Source organism: Phodopus roborovskii, unplaced genomic scaffold (assembly GCF_943737965.1).
Source record: "Phodopus roborovskii unplaced genomic scaffold, PHOROB, whole genome shotgun sequence".
NCBI lineage: Eukaryota > Metazoa > Chordata > Mammalia > Rodentia > Cricetidae > Phodopus > Phodopus roborovskii.
Window position 1 is genome coordinate 31,136,604 of NW_026126416.1, and position 22,757 is coordinate 31,159,360.

General features: G+C 39.8%; 1 protein-coding gene across 2 annotated transcripts; it reads right to left on the bottom strand.

Annotated features, from left to right (window-relative positions):
• Trim69 (tripartite motif containing 69) lies at window positions 1-20,281 on the bottom strand. Of its 2 annotated transcripts, none has more exons than XM_051183543.1 (7): window positions 20,082-20,281; window positions 10,979-11,213; window positions 9,060-9,164; window positions 5,558-5,799; window positions 4,721-4,743; window positions 4,512-4,636; window positions 1-602 (listed from the first exon to the last, which is right to left on the bottom strand). In XM_051183543.1, the coding sequence occupies exons 1-7, from the start codon at window positions 20,085-20,087 to the stop codon at window positions 64-66; spliced, it is 1,275 nt and encodes a 424-aa protein (XP_051039500.1). In that variant the 5' UTR covers window positions 20,088-20,281; the 3' UTR covers window positions 1-63. The 2 variants fall into 2 exon arrangements, with proteins under 2 accessions (XP_051039500.1, XP_051039499.1); XM_051183542.1 differs by having other exon boundaries at window positions 5,558-5,791; window positions 9,060-9,155; window positions 10,737-11,213.
• Between the last annotated feature and the right edge of the window lie 2,476 nt (window positions 20,282-22,757).

The following is a 22,757-nucleotide window of genomic DNA, read 5'->3' on the forward strand; positions in this document are numbered from 1 at the left end:
TGAAATTGGTAAACTATTTCAATACTTTAATAACGCTCTGAATTTATACAATAGTATGACTAATTACTGTGGATGTACGATGTGCAATGGTTCTTTATTCTCTCCACCATCATTAAGGCAGGGGCAGAAGTAGGGGAAAAGTTTCTCCATGAAAAGACTATTGAAGGTGTAAAGATGGGTCATGGTTGCAGCATTATAGAAGGATATCTGCCCTCCCTCATAATCCAGGTAGATGCCCACCCTGTTGAGATCACCCAGTTTCAGACTACAAGAAGGCAAATCCAGAGCCTTTAGATCAGTTTGGTTCCTTAGTCTTAAAAGCCAGAATCCTTGCTCAGGAGTCAGAGGGCAGCTCCCCTTCCGAATGATGGACTCTTTGACGACTCCAACTGTCCATTTTGTCTTCTTCGCTACTTCTACTTCCCAGTACCACTTTCCAGAGGTGAAGCCTGTTGAGCCCAGTACAGCCACACTTGAATCAAACCTTTCTGGATCATCAGGCATTACCTGCTTAACATCACCATGACACACACTTGTCCGGCTTTTGGATAGTACCAGATTTGGATGAGCTGTTTTGGGATCCAGAGTTAATTGAGATAGGCCTAGTAAGAAAATGAGATATCAGGGAAGAAGGGAAAGGAAGTGAATGCAATTTTCCATAGTAAGAAATAATACTAACATAAATACTTGTGTTTTCATCCCAGTATGCATAAACCCTTAGTCAGGAAGTTTCTCATATACTTTCTATTGCTTGATATCCATGTTGCTATTTCTAGGCCTTTTTATATTAGGGATAAAATCAGCCTTTGCTCTGAAGAGAGTTATGTTCTACTGAAGGAAACAATACAAATAATGTGAACCTGAACTACTACCAAAGGGGTAAAATTAGGTGAGGTTGTCCTAGGAAACCTAACTAAGGAGAGTGTCTCAGTGGGGATATAACATAGGAGATGTATGCTTTGGCTGAACAGAGAAGGGGAAAGGTAGATTAAATGCAGTTAGTTGCCTGTGTGTGAGAGACTATCTATTAGAGCTAGGGAAGACTGGTATACCTGGTAGAGATTATATTTGGTTTAACATTGGAGCTCCAGAGTGGTGTGTAGACTGCAGTTTCTGTTCCACCCAGTGCTGCAGCTGTTTAGTCCCAAATAATATAATTATATTAATTATAAACTGTTTGGACAATAGCTCAGGCTTCTTACTGGCTAGCTCTCTCTTAATTATTAACCTGTAAGTATTAATCTGTGTATCTCAACATGGCCTTGGCTTACCAGAAGTCCAAACTTCCTACCTGGCTACATCCTGCCTGTCTATTGGCCAAAACAGTTTATTCACCATCAATAAGAGAAACATATATTCACAGCATACAGAAGGACATCCCCCCCATCAGTGGTATGTGCCACTGCTCTTCAGAATGGAGTCCACACATTATGTGGTTACCAGCCTGAGACAAGATAATACAGGCAGTGAAAGCAAACATTGAGAAATTTTTATGGTAATCTAACCAAGTAACTTTATGTCATTTGAATCTGGTAATTACAAAACCAGGTTTGTACTTTGTAAACAATCTTTAATTTCACGTTTGTAAGTAATTAATTTATATTGTATTTTACAATAATAGAATTCCATGACAGGTGAAGACTTTTTAAATGTGTAAAAGCTAAGGAAATTTACATCATAAGAATAGACTAGTGATCATTTGGAGGCTAGGAAAGATAGGGAAGGACAGGGTAGAATGATACTGGATAACAGATACCAAACTACAGTGAAATAGATGTTAATTTTGGAGTTTTATAGCAAAATATAGTAATCATAATCTACTATATATATATATATATATGTATATATACATATATACATATACACATATATATACATATATACATATATATGTACATATATACATACATATTTTTTTCCTCAGCAGTTTTGTTTTGTTGGCAATGCTGGAGATTGAGCCCAGGGAGAAGCCAGCACTCTATTACTGAGCTATATCCCCAGGCTTTATTATATATATTTTAAGCAACTAAAAGAGTTCAAAAGTTTCAGTACATAGAAATGATAAATGTTTGAGGAAATATAAATACTTATTACCATGATTTGATTATTAAATGTTATATACATGTATTGGATATTATATTACATCCTATAAATACAGACAAATACCATGTGTCAATTAAAATTCAGTTGGAACTGTAGCACAAACCAAAAATTCTGGCACCTAGGAGGTTGAGATGGAAAGATCCTAATTTCAAAGCCAGCATGAGCAACATAATTAGATCATGGTTTTGCTGTTGTTGTTGTTTAATGTTTTATATCAGGTTCATGCCTATAATCCTAACACTTGAGAGGTAGAAACAACAGGATGGGGAGCTAACAGAACTCTCAGAACTCTCAGTCAATCTGGGCTACAAAAGACTCTATCTCAAAAACCTTAAATAAAAAAACGAACCATCAAAAAAGCAATCTGTGGCTGGAGAGATGGCTCAAAAGTTAAGAGCACTACTCTTGCAGAAGAATTCTGTTTCCAGCACCCATGTCAGGCAGCTCACAACTGCCTGTCTCTCTAGTACCAAGGGATATAATACCTTTTTCTGGCCTCTGTTGACAGCCACACTCAGGAGAACAAACTCATATACAGACACACACTGTTTTGTTTCTTTGAATTCTTGTATAGCAAACATGATTGATAACAGACTTGTCCCTTTATAATTCAATGTTAAAACAATCCAACAAAAGTGTAGTCAAAAGAGTGAATATATCTCATAGGAATGGCAGAGAACCATGTGGTGAGACGTTCATCAGGATTAGACATTAGAGATACATACATTAAAACAGTGATGAAATGTTACTATTCTTAAGGTTAATAGTTAAAATTGGAAAGACTGACAATACCAAATTTTGTCAAGAATGTAGGAAAAAAATGGTATTTTTCCTACCATTTCTAAACAGATTTGTAATCTGTTTTGTAATGGATTTGTAAACAGATTGACACAACTTTATTCTTAATAGCCCATCCATTAAACAAAAGTATTGCCATATGTATTTGCATAGGTGAGTCAAAGAAAGTGCTGTGGTAAGTACAAAAATCTAGACACACAGTACTATAATAAGACTCATTCAAAGTGAAATAGAGCAGTTTAGCAAACATTCAGGGCTAGAGCTATACAGAAAGAACTGACTGCAAAAAAAGACATGTGTGAATGTGTGTGTGTATGTGTGTATGTGCACGTATTTGTGTACACAGGTATGACTATGCATGTACTTGTACATGCAGAGATCAGAGGTCCACTTTGGGTATCTCCTTAATCACTTTTGAGACAGGTTTCTCACTGAAATCTGGAATTCACTCAGTCAACTAGACTGGCTGCCCAGCAAGCCTTCTAAAGTCTACATTTTCCCCCAACTCCATCCCCAGTGCTGGGTTACAGTTGTGTGCCACCATGTCTCACTTTTTACATAGGTGTTAGGGATCAAAACTCAGGTCCTCACGTTTGTTCAGCAAGCACTTTATCCACCAAACCATCTCCCCAGGCCCTATCTAGCTATAACTTCATCACAGAGATATTTATTTGTTTATTAAAATATATATATATCCAGTGTTTATACACTGGATATATATATATATATAGGTAAACTTGGCAGATTCTGCTCTATTACATTTCATTAAAGTTCTTTTCTTTCAGTGTGAGTCCCCTGAAAATGTGACCAGGATAGATTTATGATTTTAACTAAGTTAATAACAAACAATAATAATATCTATAGGATTTTTTGCAAAAGCTATCTAAACGTTTATTCCTATACACATCTTATCTAGAATATTATTTCTTTTTCTTGAAATATCACTTGTGTTATTTTGACCTCTTTATTTCTTTGATATTTACAAGAACACAAAAGTGTGCTCATTAGATATTATCGACTGAAATTAGATATGGTTTTCTTCTGAAGAACTGGTCTTTGCCAAAGCACTGATGATCTCTAACACTCTCTTGTGATGTTGTGCTCTATCAAGCACTGAAAGACCTATAAAGACTCTAAATATATACAAGGAGTTTGTATGGAAAATGCCTTCAGAGCAAAGACACTTAAGAGAATCATACAGCTGATGTAGAAAACAGGATAACATTGTGGTCATTTCTATATATATTCTTAGATCATAGCAGCAGGAGAAAAAGAAAAGGTCTTTTTGACTAAACTCCACCAAAGGGCTGGAGAGATGGCTCAGCAGTTAAGAGCATTGGCTGCTCTTCCAGAGGTCCTGAGTTCAATTCCCAGCAACCATGTGCTGGCTCACAACCATCTACAATAAGATCTGATGCCCTCTCTGCCATGCAGGAGTACATGTAGACAGAGCACTCACGTACATAAAATACAGACATAAATCTTAAAACTCCACCCAAGTCTATCTCCATCCGTCTCAAGCTGAAGACCTAATTTGGGTCACAGCAGAGGCCCCACAGATGAAATGTAGATTAGGGGCCATAGGAATGAGTAGCTACTTGCCACTATACCTGGACAGAGAACGGACTGCATTTCCCTCCAGATCATATACTGGATGGGACCTTTGAAGCGGCCTGGGCTCAGTTTTTTGGAGATAAGCTGTCTGGGTAAGAGTGCCCTCATTCCTTTCTCCATGCTGTAAGGGACACAAATAGTTTATTTTTTAGACATCCTCCAGGGGCAAAAGGAAGGGAATAGAGTTCCATGGAAAAGCACTTACCTATCTAAGAGCTTTGTGATGTCCTAAAAGAGAAAAGGAGAAACAGAGCTGTCAGGTGCCTGTTTATCATCTCTTGAAATCTGTCTGGTTATTCTGATCACCATCCAGGTTTAATCATAAATCCTGGCTTCCTGTGCAAGTGGTCTTCAGTCCATCTCCAACAACAATTTTCATCCTCCATAGGCTTTCTATAATCAGCACCCCAATTTAACCTGTGATAAACTGTCCTCTCATTTGCAAACCACTGATTTCTATGAGTCCAGCTCTTATAAGAGTCAGAAGAGGAGCCAGTAAGTCCATAGTTAAGGTCAACTTTTTTTTTTTTTTAAAGTGAGCACTTCCAAAAACTCCCATAAGAAAATATCAGAAGCAATTCCAGTGCCAAGGGTAACGAAATGTGTGAGTACTAAAGTGATCACTAGTATTGCTTTAGAGGTGACACTTCAGGTACAAAGTTTGACAAAAAGATTTTTAAATAGTTCAGTTTATGATTTCTTTAAGCCCAAAACTCAGCAAAGGCTATCAGAGACATAATTTTGAAAAATAACTGTAACTCTGGCTACAAAGTTCTTTATGGGAAAATAAAACTATTGATTCGTATAACATTATTGATGAAATTGTACTAATCATGTTTCATGGGAAGATGAAAGCACAGCTTTCCACTGATCATAGAACAAAAGCAGCTACATTTCCCTTAAAGCACTGCAGTGGGCTGGCTAGGTTGGGTTGGGTTGGGTTGAGTTGTCTTGGTTAGGCTTTGCTTTCCTTCCCTCCACAATCCCAAGCCCTCTTCCCTCCTTCAAGAGTACCCATAATCAAATTGGTGTGGAATCTCACTTTGAGGAAGTTGAAGGGATTCTGCTGTTCCATCCGTGTCTGAATGTTCATCAGCATGTCTTTGGCAAGAAGACACTGTTCCTGAAGCTGATTCAAATTCATCTCCATCTCCTCATTCAAAACTTTGCCCTCATTCCGGAGGTCATTTAGAATGTCCTTTTCTTTGTTATGCAGGAACTGATGCAGCTTTAGAAACTCCAAGGAAAGGTGTTGTTGCAGTTGTATCTTGTTGTCCTGGAAACCTCCATAATCATCACCACGATTACTATTGAGACTAGCACTTAGAGACAGGGGCTCACATCACACAACACACCTTGAAAAATTTCATACAAATGGCTGCTTAGCATCAACATTCAACCCTACCAAACAGAGCCCTTTGGAAGGCTTATTCCTTCTTTCCCAGCTAGTTTAATGTTGAAAAAGGAAAAGTTTTCAATTTTTTTCTCAGTGCTCGTACAATAACCAATGCTCTATTAAATAATGTTGTGGAGTCAATAAAACATTCTAAAACAATGTTGTTATTATTGTTATTATTATTATTATTTAGTTTTTCAAGACAGGATTTCTCTGTGTACGTTTAGCTGCCCTGAAACTCACTCTGTATACCAGGCAGTCCTTCAGAAATCTGCCTGCCTATGCCTCTGGAATGCTGGGATTAAAGGCACCACCAGCACCTGACTAAACATTCTAAAATTAATACTAACAATATCTTCCTAGATTGGCAAAACAGTATCTACCAAATGATGCTGTTAAACTAGGGCCATACAGAATTGTCTTTTCAAAACTAGAACTGCTATTACTGCTAGGACAACATAAAAGAAACAGGATATGAACAACGTGTAAAGTGCTAAATTGATAATTGTGATACTTGCAGCTTGCACATGCGAGGTGTGTGTGCGTGTGTGTGTGCGCGCGTGCGTGCGTGCGTGTGTGTGTGTGTGTGTGTGTGTGTATGTGTCCACAGCTTCCTCCCTGGTGACCTCTATATCCTAGCTTCTCAGTTTCTCATTGTCTTCATTTCTAATGGCTTACAGCTTTCTCTACTTATTTCCAATCACACATAGAGTTTTATTATTCCCAGAAAATGTCTCATCTCCAAAATGACTCTTTTGCTCCAAGTTCACTTGCCCCCTACTGCAGCACTGTTGAATCTCGGTGAAAGTTTGTATTCAACTTGGGCGTAGTGGTTCCTGACTCTAATCCCAGCCCTTGGTGGAGGGGGCAGGGGACAAAATCAGGCAGACCTCTATGAGTTTGAGGCTATCCTGGTCTACATAGTAAGTTCCAAGATAGCCGGGGATACATGGAGAGACCCTGTCTCAAAAAAACAGCAAAGTAAGTTTGTAATCATTGACCCCTTCTGTTTCTATTAATCAGCTTCTTTCTTCATGGCCTGTCTTATGTAACTTAGATCCTATGGATAATCATTATCATGCTCTTAAAATAGTGTTAACTGTCCTTCTAACCCATGTGTTTCCAGTTTCCCTTCGACCTTTCTCATGATTTCCACTTCCTCTAATGACATTTTAAATATTAAAATTAGTTAACATTCTATCCTAAGCTCAGTCCACACTTTATAGGCAGTCTCTCCACCTGCCCTCCCCATACAGGTTTAGATACCATCTAATACTGACAGCTTTTCTCCAGCTTTTGGGCTCCAGACTCTTCTACCCAAATCTGATATTGCTATTCATTCCTCTTATCTAATCAATCACCACAATGTAGTTTCCTACCTACCATAGGCTCTTTTTTTTTTATCTCTGTGCATAAACTGCTCTTTAGTGCAGTCAAGTGCCATTGTTCTTGGCATACTAATCTGCAACAGTTTTCTAACCAACCATATGATCTCTCTAACCCATTTTCCACACAGCAACCAGACATTCTCAAAATGAGATTAAACTGTGTCTTGATTACAGCTTTTTATTTCTCATGTGACGAGATCAAGTATCCAAGAATTCAAGTATTCAAAATATTTAATGTCTTCCATACAAAGACATGCCTGACTGGGCCATATCTGCCTCTTAGGTATGCCTTGCTTAGCATGCTCTAGCTTTATTGGACACTTTTCTGTTTAACCTCCTATTTCTGGACTTTCCCTTGTATCTTTATCCCTACAACACTTTTCTCAAGGCTGTTTGTTTCATATTCCCTTCACCCAATTCATGTTGTTAAGTTATTCATCCTTCAGTCCTTAAAGAAAAGTTGAGAGTGGTTCTCCTGTGTCCCAGGCTAGCCTAGAACTCAGTATGTAGCCAAAGATGACCTTGAACTTCTGATCCTCCTTCTTCTACCTCCTGAGTGCTGGAATTACAAGTGTGTGCCACTGTGCCCACTTTATTTAATATTGGTGATAAAACCCAGGGCCTCATGTGTGCTAGGCAAATATTTTACCAACTGAGTACATCTCCAGCTCAAGTGGCTTCTTCAGAGCTTATCCCTCCACAACCCAAATTAGACTTTCCACTTAGATCTCTCGTTGTTACTATATTTTCCCATCATATAGTACTAGTCACTATTGTTATTTTATTGGTATTATTGGATTATTTAATCCTGTTTCTCAAACTCAGGTTCTCGTGTGGGATTCTAATACCTTGACCCATTCAATAAATATTTGTTGAATGAATATTGACTGTAGTATCTGAATTAGGAAATAGTAACAAAATTCCTTAAGTCCATCTATCGTTCCCCTGAGGCTACATATTTTTCTAGATTCCAAATGCCAAAGAGATCTCTCCTATATAGAGTAAATAATGAAAAAACTGAAGTTCCAATTTAGCTCCTAACCTAGATAGATACTGATTTAGCACATCCTTTTTCTTTTACCTTTCTCTTGTTGTTGTATACGAGTGTTCTATCTGTGTGCATGCATTTATGCCAGAAAAGGGCATCAGACCCAACTATAGATGGTTGTGAGTCACCATGTGGTTGCTGGAAATTGAACTCAGGAACTCTAGAAGAGCAGCCAGTACTCTCAACCTGAGCCATCTCTCCAGCGTGATTTGCTAAATCTTTACTATTAGTATTGTTAGCACTTCTGTGTAGTCTAAAATAGATAGGCATGCATAATCAACAGATTTACATAGTTTGGGAGCAGTTAGGGAAGATATATCAGAGAGGGGGAAATATAATCTGAGAGTTCATGGTTCAGAGATACCTGGTTATAAACTCAAAGGAAATAATGGCATTTCTTTGGATGTAGCAGTCTTTGGTAGGTTTTACTGGTAAAGCCTTTATTTTGCCATATTTGAAAGGGCAGAACAAGCAGATCGAAATACCACATTGTTCACCTAATGGCTTAACCATCAAAAGATGTTAGAACCAAAGCTAATCTGTTCAATCGGTGAAATATTAGGAACTTTTCCCACCATATATTTCTTCCTATCCTGCAGTGAAATAGTAATAATTCTATTGTCTAGGCACCATTTAGTATATTGATATAGCTGGAGTTACAGGAAGGGTATATTCTAGCTCTGCTTCATAAGCCCTTTCCCCTGCCCCTCACCTTGTAAGCAGCAATAGCATCTTTCTGCATAGTTCTGAGAGACTGAAGCTCCTTCAGGCTTGTCTGAAGTTGGCTCTGATAGATGGCAAGCTCCTCCTAGAAATACTAAATAGAATTAACCCATGGCAATTTTGGAGATAAAGAGAACAAAGCACATCCCCAGGGGCTGGAGAAACGATGGCTCAGTTAATAAAGTGCCTGCCACATAAATGTGAGACCTGAGTTTGATCCCAACACTTATGTAAAAGGCTGGGCACTGTGGCACACACTTAAGTCCAGTGATGGGGAGACGGAGACAGACAGATCCCTGGGACTTGCTGGCCAAATAGCCATCCTAGCCTAATCTGAAATCCCACATCTTTGTGACAAACCCTGCCTCAAAAAACAAGGTGGGTAAGTACTTAAGGTACAACCTGAAATTTTCCTCCAGCCTCCATATGCATGCACACACATGTCCATCGCACAAAGAGACTTCTGTTCAACAGGAAAAGAGCTGTGTCAATAACATAGGTAGGCAGGTGTGGAACAGGACAGGGTGAACAAATGGGGAGTCCAGTCCTGACTCCAGAAGAGATTCTGTCAGAGTACAGAAGGCACACCAGTATCTGAACATAGAAATTTCAATATAAGGAACTATTAAATTTAAAGTTAGCTCATTGCTGGGATGGGTGAGATGGCTCTGTGGGTAAAGGCACTCATTCCTAAGCTTGTCAACCTGAGTTCAGTCTCCAGAAACCACATCATGGAAGAAAAGAATCAACTCCTTCAAATTGTATGCTCTCAGTTTCTGACTGTCTCTCTGTCTCTGTCTCTGACTCTCTCTCTCTCTCTCTCTCTCTCACACACACACACACACATACACACACACACACACACACACACACACACACACACACGAGGAAGGGTGGTGAAAAAGACATACAAAGACATGATGTCCCAGGAAATAAATAAGCTCTGAAGTGTTCCTTCTTTGGAGTTCCCCCACCCCCGAGTTCTTTCTCATTTTCCTCTAATAAGTCTGTGTTTGCTCAAGTAAACTCTTGCAACAAAAACATCTTAACCTTCCACTGTGTCATAATTTCTGTCTCTTTTGAGAATTGTGATGAGGACTGAGGATTAGCTCAGTAGCATAATACTTGTTTTGCTTATACTACACCCTGGGCTCAATCCCCAGCACCACCAAAACAAAATTTGTGAATAAAATAAGCAACATAAACAGTTAAATTTGACATCTTATTGTCTAGATACAGGGATTTGAGAAGGCTACTATAACTACATCTGAGTTCACAGTTCTAGTATCACAGCTTTCCTTCATTGCACATCCCCCGACCCTCTCAAAAATCCCAAACACTTAGGAATTACAAGTGTGACAAAAACTTAGCTCTCAATAACATTATCACATACTCTTCCTATTGTTGTACTCATTTGAAACTTCATCAAAGTGTGAAACTTTTATAATAGGAACAGTCTTTTCTGTTCTGTTCATGCTTTACCCCATGTGTGACTGAAGGAATCAGCCATAGCTCCCTTATAATGCCTTTCCTACATGTAGCATCTCTAAAGAAGAACTTTCCAAGGCTTTCTCATTATTTGAATAAAGGGGTGAGGCCAGGAGAAAGAAGCAGCCCTCCAAAAGAGTTTTCCTAAAGGATTGCTCATGGCCCAGGTCTCACACACCGTGAAGAAACGGACAGCATCAGAGATTTGCAGGAAATCCTTAGACTGCCCCATAGACAACCGTGCATCCTTGCATTGAAAGCAGATCAGTTTCCCATCTGGCTTACTGAACAGTTTCAGGTTCTCTCCGTGCTCTGGGCACTGTGGATGGCCCTTGAGCAGGGGTAACTTCTTAATCTTCTCTACCAGCTTCTCCAGCACAAGGTTGAACGTACAGTTGCTATACTGGCATAGCATCTTACACTCAGGACAAAATGTTTCCTTTGCATGCAGTTTCCAGTAGTTTTGGATACAGGCTTGGCAGAAGTTGTGGCCACAGCTCAGCATCAGTGGGTCACGGAACCAATCATTACACAGTGGGCAGTGTAGCTCCATAGTAATATCCTGTATCACCACTTTTGAGGGTGTGTGGGTGGTTGACTCGTTCACTTCAACATAGTTGCCTGGATCGAAGTTGGAGGGGGGCCTGGAGGATACCTTTGGGAAAGAATAGCTTAGTTAAGATTCTCTTACTGCCCATTTCAATACACAAGGATATAGAATTTCATTCCTAAAAGAGCTAAACATCATAATGTCTTCTTGGAAAGATGGCTCAGCAGTTAAGGACACATACTGCTCTTGTAGAGGATCCAAGTTCAGTTCCTACCACCACTCCAAATGGCTTGTAACAACAGCTTCTGGAAATCCAACACCTTTTCTGGCCTTTACAGGAACTGCACTCATTTGGACAAACCCATAAACACATAATTTAAAATAAATAAAGAAAAGAAAAAAGTTAAGAATAAATAATACAGTGAATGTAATGTTTTCTATCATCATAGTTCATTGAAAACTATTTCAACTTTTAATACAGACCCAAAGCAGGAGAAGAAAATACTCTATCAAAGTTACATATTTTGTTGTACATTCCTCTCTTCACCAATTTTCTCCAGTTATGCATTGAAATTTTTACTTCCAGTTTCTGTTTCATTGGTTATTTTTTATTTCCTATGGATCACACATACCTAGAAATGCAGTATCTAGGTCATCCTAAGCACATACTTATGATCCCATAGACAAATGTACATGGAACATTCTCTAAAACCATATGTTTTAAATGACAAGACAAATCTCAGTACATTTGAAAGGATTAAACTCATGAAGTGTGTGATGATTTGAATAAAATTGGCCTCTGTAGGCTCATGGATTTGAATGCTTGGTCATTAGGGAGTGGTGCTACTTGGCAGGGATTAGGAGGTATAGCCTTGTTGGAGAAAGCGTGTCACAGGGGGTTAGCTTTGAGGTTTCAAGGACCCAGGCTAGGCTGAGCCCCCACCCCTGCCTGCTGTCTGCAGACCCAGATGCAGTGCTCTCAGCTACCTCTCCAGCACCATGTCTGCTCATGTGCTGCCATGCTTCCCAGCATGCTAATGAACTAAACCCCAGAATGTAAGCAAGACCCAATTAAATGCTTTCCTTTATAAGAGTTGCCATGGTAATGGTGTCTCACCACAGCAGTAGAACAGTGACTAAGACAAAGTGTCTTCTCAGATACTACAGAATGGAACTAGAAATCAATAATAAGCAAAATGAAAAATTCACAATTATGTGAAAATTAGACAACATACTCTTAACTAACCAGTGAGTCAAAGGAAGTTCGAGAATACTTTGAGATTAATGAATAAAAAATACAACATACCAAAACTTATAATAAAAAGCAGTACTATATGGTAAATGTATAGTTGTAAACATAACATTAAAAAAACTAAAATGGGGTGCCACCCAGTAAGTAGTAGAATGCTTGCTTAGCACATAACAACCCTTGACTTATTTCCTAGAACCAGCAGCATCAACAACAAAACTTAAAAATTAAGAAAGAGAGCTTAGTGCTTTGACATGTGTCTATATTACCAGTTACCTGGGAATTTAAGACAAAAGGATTGCTTGAGTCTGGGAATTTGAGTCCACCCTGGACAACATGAAGGGATCCTGTCTGGGATCTCTTAAATGGTCTGGGAACCATTTGATCCCTGGGCGCCACAAGAACAAGTCAATAAGTAAATACATAAATTAAAAATAAACTGTCTAAATTTCCCTTAAAGAACAAGAATGGGGAAAGCACAAACTAAACCTGAAGCTAAGAGAAGAAAGAAAATATAGAGTGGAGATAAGTGAAATAGAGATCAATAGATTCGGTGCAATCAAAAGTGCAGCTTGTTAGCTTTGCCAAGCATGAAGGTGCACATCTGTAATCTCACATTTAGGATATTAAAGCAGGAGAATTGTCCATGGCAAGCTGGGGCCTAAAATAAAAGTAGTGCCTTTAGTGAGTGGAGGCACTCCAAAATTAATTAGCCAAATTAATTTTAAAAAAGAAAAAAAAGGGTCAAATCACTAAGATTTGAAATTGTCTTATTTATTACAGCCCTCACATAAATAAAAATCTTAGATGACTATGCACAGTTGTATGGCAACAAATGTGTAACCTAGATGAAATAGGAATGGTCCTAGAAACATATCAACTATTAAAACTGACTCAAGAAGAAATGGAAAACCTGAACATCCCTACAACAAGTAAATAGATTAACCAGTAATGGTTTTTATCAAATAATTAAAACAAAGTAAAACCCAGGACCAGATGACTTCACTTGTTAATGTTATCAAACAGTTAACAAATTAATATTAATCCTTCTCAAATTCTCCCAGAAAATAGGGTGGTACTTCCTGACCCTTTATATGAAGTAGCATTCTCCTGATATTAAAGCTAGGTAAATAAGAAAACAAACTATTCTTAGTCCTCCTTTCCCAAAGTAAAAGACAAAGTACATAAAGGAAGAAATTATTTGCAAATTCTAGTTCTTGTGAGGCTCTAGAATCCAGAATAAAAGAACTCTCACAACACACACACACAAAGATTAGCAACCATTTTTTTAATGAACACAGAACTTGAATAAGCATTTGTCCAAAGAAAACAGATAGGTAGTTGGTCAGCAAACACATGCAAAGATGTTCAGTATTTTTAGCCATGATGGAAATTCCCAAGAGAATTTTGAATTTATTAGTTTCATTATATCTCACGATGAAATATAATTTCACTCTAGGATTGGTGTCATTTTAAAAGGTACATTTCTGGGGACTGGAGAGAGGGCTCAGAGGTGCACTTGCTGCTCTCTTCCAGAAGACCTGGATTCTATTCTCAGCACTCATAAGACTGCTCACAGCCATGTACAACTCTAGTCCAGGTACCTTCTTCTGGCTCCAGTGGTACCAGTCACACATGAGGAACACAGACATGCAAGCAGGCACCAGTCACACATGAGGTACACAGACATATGTATGCAAAACACCCATACATATTTTCTATAGGACATTGTTAATGAGAATGTAAAATAATGCAGCCATTTGTGTACTTCCTCAAAAAGTTGAACATAGAGCCATGCGTGGTGGCACATGCCTTTAATCCCAGCACCCAGGAGCTAGATCTCTATGAGTTAGAGGCCAACCTGGTCTACATAGTAAGTTCCAAGACAGCAATATGGAGCTATATAGTGAGATCCTGTCTGAAAAACAAAACAAAACAAACAACCAAAAATCCCAAAACCCTATGGAGTGTAAAGAGAGCTCAGTTAGAGTACTTCCTGTGTAAGTATACAGACCTGAGTTCAGATTTCCTATACCAGTATAAAAAAACAGGTATGGCCATGTATGCCTGTAACCTCAGTGTTGGCAAGGGTGGAGACAGAGATAGCTCTGGGGCTTGCTGGCCACCAGCCTAGCCAGAAAGCAATAGAAGAGCCTGTCTCAGGATACTAAAGAGAACAATGGTAGAATACACACAACTTCCTCCACTGGCCTCCTCATACATGTGTGTGCATATGTACACTCACACATGTACATACATGCATATATATCACATGTACACACTACATCATTATGCTGGACTGGAAGTGTTGCTCAGTGGTTAGAGTACTGCCTAGAATTAGTAAGGACCTGGGTTCAATTGCCAACACCACAAAATAACCCCAGAACAAATAAGCAAAGATCACATTTTATGATTTTGTTCATAAAAAAATAGACAACATAGGTAAATCCTTAAGAGACAGAAAGATTTAGTGCTAGGACATATGGGAGAAGTTAAATTGGGGATGACTGCTCATATGGGAGAAGTTAAATTGAGGATGACTGCTTAATGGAAAAGAGATTTCCTTAGTGCTAGGACATATGGGAGAAGTTAAATTGGGGATGACTGTTTAATGGAAAAGAGATTTCCTTTTGAGATGACAAAAACATTTGGAACTAGAGGTAGCTGTTGTACAACATTGTAAATGTACTAAAAGCTACTGGGTTGTACATTTTTAAATAGTTAATTTCAAAAAAAAAATATTTATTATGTATACAGTGTTCTGCCTGCAGGCCAGAAGAGGGCACCAGATTTCATTACTGATGTTTGTGAGTCACCATGTGGTTGCTGGGAATTGAACTAGTCCTCTTTACTGCTGAGTCATCTCTCCAGCCCAAATAGTTAATTTTATGATACATGTTATCCTAGATTTTTTTTTAATGAGAGGTATTTGAGCCTGATTTTTACACTGAACAATATCCTGCTTTGCAGAATGTTATATTATATGCCATACAAGACATTATTATTTGATAAAGAGCCACCAAAAGTTGTTTCAGCTTCCACCTGTGGGACCTGATGCTGTTCATAAGCACAGGGTACCAGCTCTGCCCAAGTGCCCATCCTCCACTGTATCTTATGTTAGTGGCAAGCCTGCTCCCTCTGCCTCCTGGTGATGGTAACAGGCATGAACCTCTACATTATGCTTCCAGTTTCTCTTCCTAAACAGCTCCTAGACAGGTATTGGAGGGCCTTGCTGTCCTTTCCATTTCCTGCTTGTTCATGCTTTCTGGTGCCATAATTCTGCCTTTGTTCTGGACAATTTTATTTTTTTCTTATTTTATAGTTGCCAATTTTTTGTTTCTTTTTTATGTGGGAGCCGGCCTAGAGGACTACTTTGAGTATCATCCTCAGGAATGCAGTCTGTCCACTTTAAGACAGCGTGTCATGGTTCTGAAGCTCACCAGTTAGGCTAGCCAGGCTAGTCAGTAATTCCAGAGCTTCCCTTGTCTCTGCCTTTCTAAAGCTGGGGCTACAAGGATATGCCTCCACGTTTGGCTTTTGATGTGGATCCTGGGGACCCAGCTCAGGTCCTTGGACCTGCCTGGCAAGCACTTTATCACTGAGCCATTGCTCCAGCCCAATTACTTTGTTTCTTTAAATACTTTTGAGTGAGGTGAGTTCTTCCTGGGTTACCTATTTAGGAAAGACTTGTATGAAAGTGGAGGCAGGTCCATACATTTGAGGTTGTTTTCTTCTTGAAACAGCATGCACATGAGTTCTCTCCGCAGTGAATCAGTACTGCAGGCTCTTTATTGTGCAGCATCTCCTCCACTCCAGTCACCATCAGATGGGCTCTGCCTCCTCTGCCTTAAATCTTCTCGACAGGTGGATCTAAGAAAGCTCTGTCTTTAGCCAGTGTGTCTGGTTTCATTGTCACGGATGTTGGGTAGTAGGGGGAAAACTATGGTAGTAGTTTGGAAAACTACTCTCTCCTTATGCAAGATTTGCATTCCGAGTCCCCTGGAATATTCTGTAGTCTTTCCTAACAGCCAGGTAGCAAAAGCTTCTTAATGTCTCATGTCTCTAGCTATGTCATTGTAAAGAGATTGTCTGGTTTTTTGCTTTGTTTTTTGTTTGTTTGTTTGTTTGTTGCTTTGTTTGTCCTTCCTGTGTTTTTCATTCTCCTTAAGTTTTTTGTTTGTTTGAGACAGGGTCTCAATATAGAGCCTGGCTTCCCTCAAACTCAAAATCGTCCTGCCTTTCCCCTTCCAAATACAGGGTTATTACAGGTATGCCAGCACACCCGGTTCCCCCTTTACAATTTTGACTTTACAAAGAATGAGGGGATTCTTTTGAAGGTGGAATCATTGTTTTTAATATTTCACTATCCACAAACAGAATCTTAATTGTCACTAGCACTTTATCCAACATTTCTATATGTTTAGCGAAAGATATGCACATGTTTATACACATGTTTATATGTTTAGGAGAGAATAGGGGACAGATGGGAAGGGATGGATTTCAGTGTGATACACCATCTTGACAAGATGAGTAATGTGTGGATATCATTGCTCAAAGAATATAAATTGAGTTCCTTTGCAGCCCATTGGGAGACTCAAAGTCAATAGTTAGCAATGTCATAAAAAATTCTATATGTTACTCTTTGCACACTTGACTTTTTAAACTAAGATTTCTCTTCAGTGTCTACTAAATATGTTAATTAAAACAACTGTCATTCCCACAGTCTATGCTAAAGGTCAGGCCTACATATACCATGTGGCTTCCACTTCCTTTCCCAGACCATAGATGGGCTTCTGGACCATTCCATAGTCTGTCCAGCAGCCCCAATTGTTACCTAATGCAAAAGATGACCTGTACAGACCAGAGCCCCTCATGAATTCTAATTTGAAACAGAAGAATCATAAAACAGACAATAGGAGCAACAAGACCACCATGTGACACCTTGTGGAACACAGAAAATCATTAAAGAAACAGGATCTGCCCCAGCACAGTGGAACATGCCTTTAGTAGCAGCACTTGGGAGGCTGAGTTCAAGGCCAGCCCAGTCCATATAGTGATCCAGGACAACCAGAGAGAACTGTCATTGAGAGAGAGGGATGGAGAGGCAGAGTGAGAGGAGAGAGGGGCAGGATCTTGCAGATACATTTTAAACAAAAAGCAGAAAAAATGGAGAGATGCAGGTAAAAGTAAGTTCAATGATAAAGACAAGAAGGTATTACAGAGAGAAGGGCTGGAAAGAAGGCTCAGTGGCTAAGAGCATTTACTGCTGTATTAGAAGACTAGAATTCAGATACCAAAACTCACAAATCCCTGTAATTCCAACTCACACTCTTCTGTCCTCCATGAATACACACACACACACACACACACACACACACACACACTTTAAAACACAATTTAGAGGAAAGCAGCTGCATTACATTAAACATTTCACTGTCCTTTGGTTCTTCCTAGATTCTTAGGTGTATAAAGTTATCTTGCTGTGGAAGGGTCTAGCAGATGTGTTGGAGGTAGCTTGTCTGAATCTCTGTTCTTTAACCATACTCTTCATCTTCATCCTCCTGATCTCATTCTATCCTTTGGCCCCTGAATGAACTGCCATCCTGATTTTTTGGCTATGACTAGTTTCTCTTCCTCTTCCTATTCTGATTATCTTCTCCAGCTTTCTTTTAGCTCTATACTTTCTTCTTAACAAATGAGTAATTCCATGACTTCATGTAAAGCCTCTACAGAGGTGAATTCCAAATCTGTACTTCTGAGCTCAGGACTGTCCTCAAAACAAACATTAAGTTGATATGGTGGCTTGCCTGCAGTAATCCCAGTACTTGGGATACTGAAGCAAGAAGATTGCCCTGTGTTTCAGCACTTTGGGCTACAAAGATGATGGATAATTTTACGTCAAATTGGCATAAGCTAGAGTCATCTGAGAGAAAGGAATCCCAATTGAGAAAATACCCCCATAAGAATGGGCTGTAGGCAAGCCTGTGGGGCATTTTTTAAATAAGTAAATGATGTGGGAGGGCTCAGCCCATTGTGTGTAATGCCACTTATGGGCTGGTGGCCCTAGTTCTCTAAGAAAGCAGGCTGAGCAAGCCATGAGAAGCAGGCTAGTAGGCAGCACCCCTCCATGGTCTGCATCCAGTTCCTGCTCTGTTTGGGTTCCTTCCCTGACTTCCTTCAGTATGGAACTGTGATGTGGACATTACATAAGCAAAACAAACCCTCTCCTCCCCAAGTTGCTTTTAGTCATGGTGTTTTATTACAGCAATAGTAAACCTGACTAAGACACCACCATGCCCACCCTGGCTCACCTCCACCCCCAAAAGCTAGACATGATGGAACACACCTAGAACCCCAGCTCTTAGGAAACAAAAAGGAGGACCAGGAATCCAAGGGTAGGCCTTAGTTACCAGCAAGTCTGGGGCTATGTGAAACCTTATTTTAAAAATAAAACTCATTTAGAAACAAGTGATATGGCAGAGCCAGCTCTGCCTAAACTAAAAGAACACTACACTATGCTCTGAGTTTGCCGTGTCACAGGAGGGGAGACTCAAAACTAGTTGATTTCACCATTTCCAGCCTCTGCTTGAATAGTGGAAGTAACAAGTTCAGTGTCATACAAGCTTTTGTTTTATTATTAAGGAAAAGTTTTTCCCTGACTTTGGATTTAAAGGGATCTGAGTATAGTATGAAAAGGCAATGGCATTTTGTCTATAGAAAATGTAAACAAAATATTTGTTGCTGTTTGCTTCAGTAGCTAAGGATAAAACAGAGCATGTGTAAACCTCAAGGTCCTGCAGTAGAGGAGGTTAGAGCCTGATCATCATAGTGAAGAACTACATATGACAAAACTCAACCTCAAGCTGGTTGTGGTGGCACAGGCCAGTAATTCTGACACTTGGGAAGTGGAGGCAGGAGGATGTTGAGTTCCAGACCAACCTGCATAAAGCGATCCCAACTCAAAACACAACTACCAATCAGAATACTGAACAGTTTCATAAACAAAACTTGGGAGGAAATGAAGTCAGCATCAGGGTCCATGTGTTGGGATTTCTTGATGAGCTTTAGTGGGTTTCTCCTCTTATGGTAAATTATTGTTTTAAGTCTCTGTGACAACATTAAAGTTTAGAAGACTGACTTCCTTTACTTAGTTTTAAGGTGTCTTAGAACACGGAAATCTATTTAAAACCTTTAGCTGGTCTGGGGAGATGTTTCAGCAGGTAAAGATGCTTGCCTCCAGGCCTGCTGACCCAAGTTTGATCCCTGAGACCTACGTGGAGGAAGGAATGAACTGATTCCTGCAAGTTGTCTTCTGACCTCCACACATACTGTGATGTGTACACCCACACATGTACACAAAATACACAAATGTAATTTTTAAAATATTTAATTTCTCCTCTGTCTTAAATATAACACACCAAATGAAAAACATTATAATTAATAATTTTTCATTCAAAGTTAATAAAGTTACTAATAAAGAAGGTTAGCTTTCATGTAATGCTTATTTTAATTCTTTTCAAAGTTTGTGGTGGACTTCCTTACTTTCTTACCCACCTCTCTAATTTCTGTTTTACCAAAGGCCTAGAAAGAGCATAAAAGGTTAAAGAAACACAGTAAATATTTCCTTGATTTCCTTTCTTGATCCACAATCTATAGCTCATTCCTATGACCTTGCTTTCCACAGTGTGTCCAGAAATTCTCCAGGGTTGTTCAAAGTAACTTACCTCCATGAAGCTTGGTCATCAGGCCACCAGTGGGCAGAGACAGGCAACTTGGCTTTGCTCAGTGGGCCCAGGATGTCTGCAGACCAGTAGTCCTGGGCCTGTTAGTTTGCTAGGAATGGACTCAGGGCCCATGAGGGAAGGAGGGAAAGTTCAGGAGCTGAGAAGAGAGGCAAGGCCAAAGAGTCATCTGGCAGGTTCCGTGACAGTTTGTCAGTTGCTTTGATCATATTCGATTTCAAGAAAGAAAAACTCTGATTGGACTGGAATAGCCTACCAACCCCTTTTATTTTATCTTATTTGGGGAGGGGTTCTTTTAAATTTCATGTGGTAATCTAATTTTTTTAATATTTAATCTTGTTTGTGTGTGTGTCTGCCAAGTGTATGGAGAAGCCAACAGAGACCAGAAGAGGGATCAAATTTCCAGAGCTGGAGTTGTAGGTAGTTGCAAATCACCTGATATGGGTACTGGGAACCAAACTCTGGTCCTCTGCAAGCAAAGTACATGCTCTTAACAGCTGAGTCATCTCTGCAGCCCTGGTCATGTAATTTTAAATTTTTCAGATCTCATTTCTGAATGAGGCTCCTCTAGAAAAGAGAAAGCAAACAATAGCATCAGCTATACCCCTGACTCAAGAGACAGCGCTTCACCCCACCTGGGCTGGCCATCTTAGAGAGTACACAGAACCTTTAACGGGTATCTGTTTCCCTCTCACCTTCCTCTTGCCATCTGTTGAAGCAGATCTGTGCGAGTAGCAGGGTGTGGGGTTGAGCCCTAATGAGGCAGGATAAGGTGCTTTCACACAGCTTTCTCTAGCACTTTTAGCTTAGAGATTCAATCCAAGGCCATGCTCATCCAGGGCATATAAAGAACTATCTCAGAGCCAACAGGTTTGCTGTATTGCTTATAGTAATTCCAACCTAATATAGTGTCTGGAGTGAGCAGGGCCTGTCTGCTATCAAGCCTTAACATGCACAACTCTGCTGCCAGAATTACAAATTGCCCACAAATTGCCTTGCTTTTCTGGCTTTGCATAGGCTGTCCCTTCCACTAGAGGGCACTCTCTGCCAAGAGAGTTACTGAGAAGTCAGAGCAAGCCTTTTCTGCAGCAGCAACTGTTTCTATTGTAGCTCTGATTATACTGAGTTGTTTCTTTCATAAAACCAATTTGTTTTCCTATCTCTTTCCCAAGAAACTGTGAGCTTCATGAGAGGAAGGACTATCTTCTTAGGCCTCCAGGCCTACCACACTATCGATATGTAATAAACACTGGCTGAGTGAACAAACGAATGACTGAGGTGCACCTGTTGATGGCCTATATCCTCTCCTTTCTGTTTGATTGTTTGGTTTTATTATATTCGGAGGGGGGTTATTTGGTTTGGTTTGGTTTGGTTGTTGTTTTGTTTTTTGACTTTAGAAGCAGGGTCTCTCTACAGAGCCCTGGCTGTCCTGGAACTCACTATATAGACTAGACTGAGCTCAAACTTGGGGAGATCTGTTGGGATTAAATGCCCTACATGTATGTTTGGTTTTTATATTTGGTGCTGTGACCAACTCATGCTAGAGAAGCACTCTAATTACTGCCCTACCCCAGCCTTCTTTCCAGTTGGATGATTGAACAGCTGCTGCTCTTCTGGCTCATCAGAAAAACCGTAGAGTAGTTCATTTACTAAAAGCACTCTCTATCAGGAAAGCCAAGGAGCATGGTGACACCACACTGTCAGTTCCTCTGTCTTTCCTATAGAGCATCAGTGAAACTAGTAGAGCCACCTGGGGCCTCGTGTCTTTTGCATGTCTCAGAAGAAAGGGGTATAAGCCACAGGAACTTTCCATCTACTGGAAACTAAGAGGGGAGGGATGATCTCTCAAACACTATCTGATCAATGTCTTCTGTAACATGACATTTATCATGTCACTGGACAATACAACAACAAAACCTCATATTTTCTCGAATCAGATATCTACCTGCAAGATACCATGGCACTGAACTACAAAGTTAAAGATGCACAGAGTTCACTTTTAAAACATTATGCACTGCTGGCATAAAATGCTATGGGCTGGGCTGCAGAGATGGCTCAGCCTTTAAAGGCTAGGCTCACAACCAAAAATGCTAAGGGCTACTAGGCATGGTAGTGTACACCTATAACACCAGCTCTTGAGTGACAAGCAGGAAAAATCAACCAGTGTGTGGCTAGCCTGGGCTACAAAGTAAGGCCTTCTCTCAAAAGTCCTTTTTTAAAACCCCACAAAACTGTGTACTAATAAATATTCAAAGCTGTTAGCTGTGAAGCTGCTGTTCCTAACTTTGAACACTTTTTTAGAACTACCCTGGTGCCTCTTGCCTATAACCAGCCCTTGGGAGTTGGAGGCAGAAGGACCATAGTGAGTTAAGCCCAACCCCAGCTATATGGTACATGAGACCTCCTGTTTTTAAAAAAAAAAAAAAAAAAAAATGTCTAGGGAGGTGGCTTTGTGTGGAGAGTGCTTGCCCTGCAAGGTTAAGGACCTGAATTTGAATCCCTAGAACCCACTTAGGGCCAAGTACAGCAGCTCATTTGTAATCCCAGTGTCCCTATCACAGATGGGACATGGGGCCAGGAGAAGCCCCAGAAGCCAGCCTGGGCTACATGAAACCATGTCCTTTAAAAAAAGGTGTGTGTGTGGGGGCCTCTAAAAGC

Bases quoted from the DNA above. Each gene is read 5' to 3' on its own strand.
- Trim69 (XM_051183542.1), bottom strand. The intron at 9,156-10,736 runs GTGTGTGAGACC...TAGTATTTCTAG, and splicing joins ATGCTGTCCGTTTCTTCACG to GAGGAGCTTGCCATCTATCA. The intron at 4,744-5,557 runs GTGAGATTCCAC...TTTCTCTTTTAG, and splicing joins ATCCCTTCAACTTCCTCAAA to GACATCACAAAGCTCTTAGA.